Genomic DNA, 12273 nt, shown 5'->3' with positions numbered 1-12273 from the left:
AATAGCTTACTTAGAAGAACACAATCTACCTGGGCTTTTGTTAAATAGTGATTTTGAGAAGGCTTTCGATTCAGTTAGTCGGAATTTTATGTTTGAAGTATTAAAAGCATTTGGTTTCCAAAATGGGATATGTAAATGGATAGAAACATTTTATAATAATATCACATCCTGTGAATGGGCAAGTCTCTAGCTGGTTTAGTGTAGAACGGGGATGTAGACAGGGAGACCCACTATCACCGTACCGTTTTGTGTGTTTAAATATTAGCAATGATGACACGAGAAAATGAAGACGTAATAAATAATAATAATAATAATAATGGTATTTATATAGCGCTGAATCTTGTGCAGAGACAAATTAAAGCGCTTTCGCACCAGTCATTCACACGCATGCATAACTCTAAAACTGGAGAAACTGAATACAAGGAAGAGGCATGGAAGGGATGCTATTTTGGGAAGAGGTGGATTTTTAGGCCAGACTTGAAAGAGCTGAGTGTGGAGACTTGACGAAGCGAAAGAGGAAGTTCGTTCCAATTGCAAGGTCCAGAGACAGAGAAAGAACGGCGGCTAACAGTCGAGTGTTTGAATCTGGGTATGCGTAAACAGAGTGGATCCGAAGCCGATCGTAGTGAGCGAGATGGAGTGTAGAGGTGAAGGCAGCCGCAGAGATAGGAAGGGGCAGATTTGTGAATACATCTATAACATAGAGTGCTGATCTTGTACTTTATTCGGTGTGAGACAGGGAGCCAGTGGAGATGTTGTAAAAGAGGAGTGATGTGCTCATATCTTTTCTTTCTGAGGACGAGTCCGGCAGCAAAGTTTTGTATGCGCTGAATGGACTGAATGGATGAAGCAGGCAAACCAGACAATAGATCTTGTTCGTTCGGAAACCGGAAGTCAGTGAAAAGTTCAGCCCTTTCACCTTGGGGCGTCCGGATAAGGCAACATGGCGACTCTGGTCGCTGAAACTGAAAGTGCGCTTGACTCCATGAAAGTTAAAGAACCGAAAGAGTATTTCAAAAAGAACGGACAACTGATAAGTGGCACGAAAGTTGAACTTGTTTAACGGATTATGGTTCATTTTTGTTTCTTTTTGTAAATAGACAGTTTAGCCAAGGGAAGCTACTCCTTGAAACTGGTTGCTACGTAACGTCAATATGGTAGTTCTAAACGATCATTCATCTTTATTTATCTGTGAGTTCTATTCCGTGATTTAATCGTAGTATTAGTTGTATAGGATATTAAGCTCCTTTCGATACATGGCATCCTTATGATTATTCTTTCGTATTTGACTGGATGATTGTTTTTCACGTTTAACTGGATAATACGTGCACATCAATAAGTCGGTTTCTCGGTTCTTCTTTTTCCTTTCAATGCATGGCATCATTATAATGATTATTTCGTTTAACTGGACAATATGTGCACATCAATTAGTCAGTTTCTCAGTTCTCTTTTCTTTTCTTTGATTGCAGAACCGTGGTCATTGTTTGAATATAAGTATTTGAACAAAGAGACAGTGTTCTTATCGATGACCACGGTCAGCTGAGAGTGAAGACCCACACCACCATGCCTGCCGTCGCCTGCCCGATCCCTGGTTGTGACTACGTGACCGATGACCTTGACGCCGCCATTGTCGCTGCGCTCATCACAGCCCACACCACCACCCACACCCAGGGAGCCACAGCAGCAGCAAAGGTTGACAAAGTCAAACGCCCAGTCATCTCCGCCGCTGGTACCAGCGAGGAATGGGAGTACTTCCTGACTAGATGGAATGACTATGTTGATGCAACGAAAGTGACCGGCCGTGACAAAGCTCTACAACTCTTGGAATGCTGCGACGAGCCACTAAGGAAGGACCTTACCCGTTCAGCGGGAGGTAGCCTTGCCAACAAAACTATGGACGAGATCCTTGCTGCCATTAAAAAACTTGAGGTACGTCAAGAGAACACTATGGTCGCCAGAGTCGCGCTTCACAACATGCGACAAGACCGCGATGAACCCATACGTGCGTTTGGGGCCCGCCTCGCCGGCCAAGCTGGAATATGTAATTTCAACATTAAATGTCCCCACGATGCCTGCGGCCGAGACGTCAACTATACTGATACCATACTACGCGACGCCATACTACGCGGCATTGCCGACCCGGACATTCAACTTGACCTTCTCAGCCACGAGAACCAGGATATGAGCTTGGAAGACGTCCTCCAGTTCGTGGAAGCCAAAGAAGCCGGCAAACGATCAGCCTCCCGCCTGCTAGACGCTCACGCGACTGACGCCACCTCAGACAAGGTCGACGCTATGAGTAGCAACTACAAGAAGATGAAACGCCTTGCACTTAAAGACAACAAGACAGAACTCTGCATATATTGTGGAAAGACAGGCCATGGTGCACATTCCCCAGCCCGGATCCGCAAAACTAACTGCCCGGCGTACGGCCACCGATGTCAACTGTGCAACAGAGACCACCACTACGACTCTGTCTGCCGCAGCAAAGACAAACCATTGAAGCGCCGACCACACCCCGTGACAGAGGACTGCGAAGGAGCTGTCTTTGACACGCTATGTACGATGACCTCATCTCTCCGTGGTAAAGCTGGCAGATCCATCTCTGTCGACCACCACCTCTTTGACAACATGTCGGAGACGTGGATGAAGAAAAGTTCACAACCTCAGCCCTTCGTCAACCTCTCGATCCGGGCCTCACATAAAGACTACAGGGCACTGGGATTCACCCTAGGAACCCCATCGAAGTCCATCACCCAACCCGCCATGGCAGACACAGGGTGCCAGAGCTGCCTCGCTGGCATCATTGTATTGTACAGACTGGGCCTCACACAATCTGACCTGATCCCTGTCACGATGCAGATGCATGCCGCCGACAATAAGGACATCAACATCCTTGGTGCCACTATGCTACACATCACTGCGAAAGACACGAACGGCAGAGTCTTTGAAACAAGGCAGATGGTGTACATCACCGACTGTTCTGAGAAATTCTTCCTCAGCAGAGGGGCTTGCGTGGACCTTCACATCATCCCCAAAGATTTCCCCAAGATCGGTAAGACAGCGGACCACTGCGACACTACACTGCAACATGAAGTCAGCCGCCCTGAGACAAGCCCAACCAACCCATGTGACTGCCCACGTCGCCAACACCCACCACCCCCACCTCAACGCCTACCATTCCCTGCGACGGACGAAAACAGGGGGAAATTGCAACAGTACCTCCTGGACTACTATAAGTCCAGCACGTTCAATACGTGTGACCACCAGCCCCTTCCCCTCATGGAAGGTCCCCCACTCGAGCTGATGATCGACCCTACAGCGAAACCCGTGGCCCACCACACACCCATACCCGTCCCACTTCATTGGCAACAAGAGGTAAAGGCGGGCCTTGATCAAGACGTCCGTCTGGGCGTCCTCGAGCCCGTGCCCGTAGGTGAACCCGTCACATGGTGCCACCGCATGGTGATCTGCGCAAAGAAAAATGGGAAACCACGGCGGACGGTCGACCTTCAAGCCCTCAACGCCCATGCGAAAAGGGAGACACACCATACCCCCTCCCCTTTCCATCAGGCAAGGTCCGTCCCACACGGCAAGAAGAAGACCGTCCTCGATGCATGGAACGGCTATCACAGTGTCCCCATCCGCGCGGAGGACCGCCACCTTACAACCTTTATCACACCCTGGGGCAGATACCGCTACAAAACGACCCCCCAAGGCTACATTGCGTCGGGCGATGGATACACCCGGCGATACGACGAAATCGTCGCCGACATCCCCAACAAAACGAAGTGCATCGACGATGCCCTACTCTGGGCGGATACCCTGGAAGAGAGCTTCCATCAGACAGTCCAATGGCTCGACACTTGTGGTCGCCATGGAATCACACTCAATCCAGAGAAGTTCGTCTTCGGCAGCGACACGGTCGAATTCGCTGGATTCGAAATTACTCCTGACAGGGTTCGCCCAAGCAAGAAACACTCTCAGGCCATCCGTGACTTCCCAACACCATCCAACATCACTGACATTCGATCATGGTTTGGACTCGTCAATCAGGTCTCATACGCGTTCAGCATGGCCGACAAAATGCTCCCATTCCGCGAGCTGCTAAAGCCAGGCACACCCTTCGCATGGACTGAACACATGAACTCTGTGTTCGAAGAGTCTAAAAACGTCATCATTGCAGAAATTGAGAAAGGTGTCCAGATCTTCGATGCGCAACGACCAACATGCCTTGCCACTGATTGGTCGAAAACAGGCATCGGATTCTGGCTGCTCCAAAAACACTGCACATGCCCTACCAAAGACCCATTCTGCTGCCAGACAGGATGGACGGTCACCCTTGTTGGAAGCCGCTTCACCCACGCAGCGGAGTCACGCTACGCACCTGTGGAGGGAGAAGCATTAGCCGTCGCGGACGCTCTTAACAAAGCCAGGCACTTTGTCCTTGGATGTGAGGACCTGACAGTCGCTGTCGACCACAAACCCCTCTTGAAACTGTTTGGAGACCGGTCACTTGAAGACATTCCCAACCCACGACTCCGGAACCTGAAAGAAAAAACTCTGCAATACAGGTTCCGCATGGTGCACATCCCTGGCATAAAACATCGTGCAGCCGACACTGTATCTCGACACCCGACTGGAGATCCTGTGAAAATGCCCCTCAGTGATGACGTAGCCTCACTTCACTCCTCCCCATGCCTCTTTCCAGACTCACTTGAGGGCATACGATCCCCAGCCCCATCAACGGAATCAGTCGCCTCGTTCTCAGCCTTCCCACTGCACTCCGCTCCCATCCAAGCTGTGACCTGGGACCGCGTGCGACATGACACATCCAGCGATGAAAACATGTTCCTGCTGTTGTCAATCATCGATGATGGCTTCCCAGACAACCGTCAAGACCTTCCCCCATCGCTGCAAGGATTCTTCCCATTCCGCAAAGACCTCTTCACCCTTGACGGCGTAATACTGTACAAGGAACGAGTGGTCATCCCACCATCACTTCGCCCCGAAGTTCTCTCCGCGCTACATGCTGCACATCAAGGGGTGACCTCCATGAACTCACGGGCCGAGGCATCGGTATTCTGGCCGGGAATCACAGCTGACATCACTGCCGTCAGAACCAACTGCACTCACTGCAACCGCATTGCGCCCTCGAACCCCAGTGCCCCACCTACACCGCTTTCTACCCCGGAGTACCCCTTCCAATACATCTGTGCCGACTTCTTTCACTACAAGGGAGCCAACTACGTAGTCATCGTCGACCGATACTCCAACTGGCCGATCGTCGAACGATCACACGCTGGCGGAACTGGGCTTGTGACATGTCTACGCCGAACGTTCGTAACCTACGGAATCGCTGAGGAGCTGGCATCAGATGGAGGGCCAGAGTTCATCTCCAACGAAACTCGACAATTCCTCAAAAACTGGGGCGTTCATCATCGCCTGTCATCAGTCGCCTTCCCACATAGCAACTGCCGAGCGGAAGTGGGCGTCAAAACCATCAAGCAACTGATAATCAACAACACCACCCCCAATGGTGACCTTGACATGGATGCTTTTCAGAGGGCCATGCTGCAGTACAGAAACACTCCTGACCGTGATACCAAACTGTCCCCCGCCATGTGCATCTTCGGCCACCCAATCAGGGACTTCATCCCCATCCCCCCAGGAAATTATCGGCCCCACTGCACATGGCGCGAGACTCTAGAGGCACGGGAGTCTGCCCTCCGCAACCGTCACATGCGCAACTGGGAGCGATGGTCCGAACGGACAAAACGACTACCACCCCTCCGCGTCGGAGACTACGTCCGCATCCAGAATCAAGTCGGACCTCACCCACTGAAATGGGACAAGACTGGGACAGTGATAGAGGTCCGCCAATTTGATCAATACGTTGTGAAAGTAGATGGCTCAGGAAGAGTCACCCTGCGCAACCGCAAATTTCTGAGGAAATACTGTCCTGTCATCCTCCCCCCTCCCACACAAACCATCACAATGGACATGCTCCCGTCCTCTGCGCCCCCTGAGCCTAGTCCATCACCTATACTCATTCCATCCACTGCACCTAGTCCCGCCACTCTGCTGCCAACAACTCATGGGACTCCAGGTGATGCGACTTCACCTCCGATACACACCAATCTCACCAAATCCCCACATACACCCGCTCGTGCCCCCTTCCAGGACGCCATGAGCCCAACACCCACCATGCCAGACATGCGCCAAGTCGCCCCAGATACTCCTGCCCGCGCTATCCAGAGTCGCAGTGGGCAACACACCGCTGTGCCCGAGATCGGACGACGGCACAGGGCCATTCCAGGGGCTCGACAGACCGGCGAACGGTACGTCGACAACCCTACCACATCATCGGGAGCCCAGCCGAAGAGTTCCACCAAGCAACCCAGACGCTCCAGCCGCCCTGTTCATGCACCCAAATGGCTGGATGACTATATTACCACTTAAGACCGTTTTCTTTCTAACATTTAACAGTCATCCCTTCTTTTTCAGTCTTTCAGACTTGGGGGGAGATAACGGATTATGGTTCATTTTTGTTTCTTTTTGTAAATAGACAGTTTAGCCAAGGGAAGCTACTCCTTGAAACTGGTTGCTACGTAACGTCAATATGGTAGTTCTAAACGATCATTCATCTTTATTTATCTGTGAGTTCTATTCCGTGATTTAATCGTAGTATTAGTTGTATAGGATATTAAGCTCCTTTCGATACATGGCATCCTTATGATTATTCTTTCGTATTTGACTGGATGATTGTTTTTCACGTTTAACTGGATAATACGTGCACATCAATAAGTCGGTTTCTCGGTTCTTCTTTTTCCTTTCAATGCATGGCATCATTATAATGATTATTTCGTTTAACTGGACAATATGTGCACATCAATTAGTCAGTTTCTCAGTTCTCTTTTCTTTTCTTTGATTGCAGAACCGTGGTCATTGTTTGAATATAAGTAATTGAACAAAGAGACAGTGTTCTTATCGATTGTTCGTCGAGCAAAAATTTTAAATTGTCGCGGAACTAGAAACAAGAAGGCGAAGTCAAGTAAGTTTCTGCTGTCAAAGAGACATTTCTGCTGTCACAGCGACATCAACCTCACGCACATTTTTAACAACTGAAGAAAAAAGTATCGCTCCTGTTTGTGACCCATTCATTCAGAATCTACATACATTCCAGCATTTCATATTGTTGCTACATACTATTAGTGTGTGTGTGTGTGTGTGTGTGTGTGTGTGTGTGTGTGTGTGTGTGTGCCTTCTAAAAACAGATTTCAGACTTGAGAAAATGGGCAGTGCTGTTCCAATGAATTTGATCTTTTTCTGGCTTTTCTATCACATTATTTTTTTTTTTTTTTTAATTGAAGTAGCTTTAATATATCTATATATTGTGGGGATGAGAGTGTTGGAGTTGAGCATGGAAATCTGTGGGGAAAAGAGTGGTGCAGTTTAGGATGGAAATTGTAGGGAGAAGAGTGGTGGAGCTGTGCAATGGAATTTGATTAAAGATGATAAAACACTGATTCATGTGTGTTTCGTCACAGTTGCATTGATAATTAACTGTAAGTAAAGAATGATTTCATCTTATGGTGCAGCACACATGCATGTGTGCATACAGTACTCATACATATTGCAAGTGACATGCATTGATAAGTCTTCTCAAGACTCCCAGACATTCAGGCACACCAGTCTGGTACAATCAGCTGACCTGTTTACCCAAAATGGATATGTCTGTACTTTCACCAGGTTAAAATATGTATTTTTATCGAAACCTGTAAGTTCATTGTATCTAACAACTGGCCAAAGGATTAACACATACATACCAGCTTTCTCTTTGCTGCCATTTTTTAGAAACCAGTAGTGCTGTAAGTTCTTTGTGTAAATATTTGCATTTATTTACATATGTATGCCCCACCTCCCATTTTTTATTTCCTGTATTTTCTTTTTAAATCATAAATATAGATTTCATTTGTTTATTGCTAATCAAATTTGGACTGTTTACAAGATATTTTGTTTTTGTTTCATTCATTCATACCTAAATGCTAAATAATAAACACTTGTTTAAACAATCTGATTTATTTATGATGTGAGCACCATTTAGTTTTGGATGTTGTGCGTGTGTGTGTGTGTGTGTGTGTGTGTGTGTGGAGGGGGTGATCTACATCTGTATTGAAGTGCAGTTACAAAGTTTTGATTTTTTTTTCCATGATCAGTGTTATCTCAGCTGATTTGAAGCATACTGCACCTCCCCACCTTTCTCCCTCAAAGAGAAGAAGAAGAAAAGAGAAGAAAAATCACAGCTACAGTTCACATCAGTATGAAAAAAAATATCAGGAGCATTCAAACTCCACAATTCCCAATAAGAAAGCTTTTATAAAAATCTTCATACACAGATGATAATCTGACTGTGTTACACAATTTGTCAATACCAATGATCCTTCTGAATCAATCTGCTCTCAACTAACACACACACACTCTACAAATTGACACCCACTACTGTAAGCCCTCTTCAGTCTAAATTTTATGACAAAACAGACTTCAAGGCCCAAATAAGTCATCTTTCACTGTGTCATCAGTGTCAAACTGGTGAAAAGGGGGAAGCAAAGCTGTCAGATCATTACATACTTTCACTTCCAAATTTGTTAAATTTTGTAAAATTACTCAATTTACTGTCAGCAGCATTGGTTTCCACTGCTGATGCAGAAGTAGTAGTGGTGTCTTCTTGGACTTGCACATCTGACAGCTGTGACAAAAAAAAAGAAAAAAGAAAAGAATATATAATTATAGCTTGAATGTTGTGACATTTGTTTTAGTTACACATTTTCAGTCAAACTGCATACAACCCCCAAAATGTGTCAGATCTATTCACTGCGTTATGCATGTGAAGAATCTCAAGCCAGTGAGTTGTTTAAATTTGTAACAATAACTATGCCTTCTCTCTCTCTCTCTCTCTCTCTCGAGCACATCGGACGGGATATGAACGACATGGACAACCAAAGCCCATGATTGTTAAATTCAGCAAATGGAAAGACAAAATGTCATTGCTGACCAACAGAGACAGGAGAGAAAGACTGCAGGGAAGGGGAGTGCGGATCGCCAACGACTTGACAAGGGCACAGGCCCAGGTCGTTGCCAGTGCGAGAAGAGAGGGGAAAAGAGCCTTTTTCCAAAAAGGACAGTTGGTAATTGGTCCTAGACTTCTTGATACCCGAACGTACGCACAGGTTGCAGGGGGAGGGGGTGATCACAGTGTAGGTGCTAGTTCCGACAAAGCACATCAAGATCACTCCTCAGTGGTGATGAAGCAGGGGGTGTCTGGCTTGGTCATTCAACAGGAAAAGTCCCCTCACCCTGACAGTAGACAGAACTTGACGGTGACAGACAACAATACAAAACAGTGCAAAACAGACAACATAGACAGGAATCTTTCTCCCTCCTCCCCACCCATTGACAAATCTGGTACCCAGTGTCAGAGTCAGGTCAGCAGTGCAGGTGGTGACGGGGGTTTCCCTCGGCACGGTGCAGTGACACAACGACGCGGGTCAGCGAGTGACAGCGGGGATTCCCCGTGTCATGACGCGGCGGGTCAGCCTGGCAGGGACACACGTGCAGCACGTGGCAGACAGACGGGGATGCACGCCTACCTTGGTCAACAGCAACGGAGATCTCCGGCTGGTACAGTGCGTGGCGGAGGGAGAGGGGGTGGCAGTGTCAGCGACAGGCACCTGCGTTCAAGCGGTTTTAAAAAGCCATAGGACAGGCCCGGCCATCCAATTCAGTGGAAATTTTTGTCTTATAATGTAGAAAATTTGTACAGCAAATTAAATGACATTTCTTTCTTGAATTATGTAAATAAATTTGATTTTGTTTGTTTAACAGAAACGTTTCTTGATTCATCCTTTGATTATAATGGAGTTTTTACAGATTATAAAAAATTTCATGCGCCAGCTAAAAAAATTTCATTTCACGGAAGAAATTCAGGAGGTGTTTTGTTGTTAGTAAGAAAGAGTATTGAAAAAAATGTTAAAGAAGTAAAGTTGTCTTGTGATAATACTATAGCAATAAGAATAGACAAAAATGTGTTTGGTTTTGATAAAGTTGTTGTGTTAGTAGCTTGTTATGTTGTCCCAGAAGGAGGACCCATTTACAATGATAAATTTATCAAAGATGGTATTTTAATTTTGGAAGAAGCTTTACTGCATGAATTTGAAAATGAAGAAGTGTATATTATGATTACAGGGGATTTGAATGCCAGAACAGGACACCAGCAAGCGGAAGGTGAAGCGATGACTAACTATTTGAGTAATATGGAGTATACTGACATAGATGGGGAAAGTGGTTCACGTTATTCAAAAGACAATATTGTTAATAATTTTGGTAAATCACTGCTGAACTTATGTTTCATGTTTGATTTGATTATTCTGAACGGCTTCTGTAGAAATGATGAAGAGGGTGATTATACTTTTGTATCACCAAATGGTGCCAGTGTAATTGATTATTTTTTGGTTTCTGAAAATTTGCACTTGAACTTTGATTTACATGTTGGGGAAAAGGTGGACTCACGGCATCTACCAGTTGAGGTAACATGTGAAAAAAATAATGATCATTTAGGGAATAAAAATACTATATTACAGGTTGAAGAAAAAATTATCTGGTCTGATGAGAATGCATATGTGTACAAGAACGAAGTAGAGAGTCAGGAGTTTTACGATAGTTTACAGAAAGCTTTTGAGTTATGATATGTAAATGTGGATGAAAGTTTAGACATGTTTGCTAGTGCTTTATACAGTGCGGCTGCTTGTATGGTAAGAAAAGTGGGAAAAGGAAAGAAGAAAAGTAATGACTGGTTCGATGAGGAGTGTGAACGAAAGAAGCAAGAAGTTAAGAGATTACTTAAGAGTTTCCAGAGGTGTAAAACAGAAAAAGACAAAAAAGAAAAAAGAGAACTGTATGCTTTGTGTCGAAGAGAATATATTAGATTAAGAAAAATAAAGGAAAGAGAGTTTGTAGAAAACAGATTAAAAAAGCTCCAAGATTCAGTAAATGAATCCAAGGCATTTTGGGCAGTATTAAGATCTGTAAACAGAAAGACTTTTATATACAATGAAATATCTACTGAACAATGGCACAATCACTTCTTTAGTGTTTTCAACGAATCTATCAATAATATAGAGCAAGGAGATGATTTACAGTTTGAGGATGAAGATAATTTTGAACCATTATTTAATGACCCAATATCTAAAGAGGAAGTTATTGCAGGTATTAAACATTTGAAAGCAGGAAAAAGTGCAGGACCAGATAAGATTGTCGGCGAAATGTTAAAACATGCAAATTCAACCATTATTGATTTCCTTGTTAAATTATTTAATCAACTCTTTGAAAATGGTACTTTCCCTTTAGAATGGGCAAAATCTATAATTATTCCAATTTACAAGAAAGGAGATGTCAACAAACCTGATAATTATCGTGGAGTAGCACTCACTAGCATTTTAAGTAAAGTCTATACTCACATACTAAACAAAAGATTAACAAAATGGTCTGAAAAAGAAGAAAAGATAATTGAATAACAAGCAGGGTTTAGAGCTAGGTATAGTACCATAGATCATATATTTACATTGTATTCCCTTGTACAAAAATACTTGCTCAATAATACAAAACTTTATGTTGCCTTTGTGGACTTCAGGAAGGCTTTTGATTCTGTGAACCGTAATATTCTATGGCATGTTTTGCGTGAAAGTGGTGTGAACGGAAAATTGTATATGGCTCTCAAGGGTGTTTATAAATCAGTGCTTGCATGTGTGCGTGCGAATGATGCATATTCAGAATACTTTGATTGTCCAAACGGAGTTAAGCAAGGCTGTCTTTTAAGCCCACAAATGTTCTCTTTCTTTATCAATGAACTAGCAGTGGAACTCTCAAGAAAAGGAAGACACGGAATACAGATGATTCCCGGAGCAGTTGAGATATTTTTACTAATGTTTGCAGATGATGTTATTCTTTTTTCCGGAACCGTTATAGGCTTGCAAAACCAGTTAGATGCATTAAAAGAAGAAGCAGATCGTTTAGGCTTAACAGTTAACTTAGATAAAACTAACATAATAGTATTTAGAATGGGTGGACATTTGTCAGTGCGTGAAAAATGGTTGTATGGAAATGTAAACATTAAAGTAACAAATTCATACAAGTATTTAGGAATGGTATTTTCAACAAAATTAAGCCTGAACTATGCGTGGGACGAATCATGCAGAAAGGGGAAAAAGGGTGTTA

The 12273-nt window shown here is 44.7% G+C and overlaps 1 protein-coding gene across 1 annotated transcript in view; it reads left to right on the top strand.

Moving 5' to 3' along the window:
- LOC143292307 (uncharacterized) overlaps window positions 1-6462 on the top strand; it is an 11617-nt gene extending 5155 nt beyond the window's left edge. Inside the window, exon 2 of the mRNA XM_076602494.1 lies at window positions 1540-6462. Within this exon, the coding sequence (XP_076458609.1) occupies window positions 1540-6462 (4923 nt within the window). The remainder of the gene's footprint in view (window positions 1-1539) is intronic.
- Window positions 6463-12273: the final 5811 nt, after the last annotated feature.

This window comes from Babylonia areolata, chromosome 18 (genome assembly GCF_041734735.1).
Source record: "Babylonia areolata isolate BAREFJ2019XMU chromosome 18, ASM4173473v1, whole genome shotgun sequence".
NCBI classification, from domain to species: Eukaryota; Metazoa; Mollusca; class Gastropoda; order Neogastropoda; family Buccinidae; genus Babylonia; species Babylonia areolata.
Note: the sequence above shows the minus strand (reverse complement) of the source record. Positions and strands in the feature narration are given on the sequence as shown.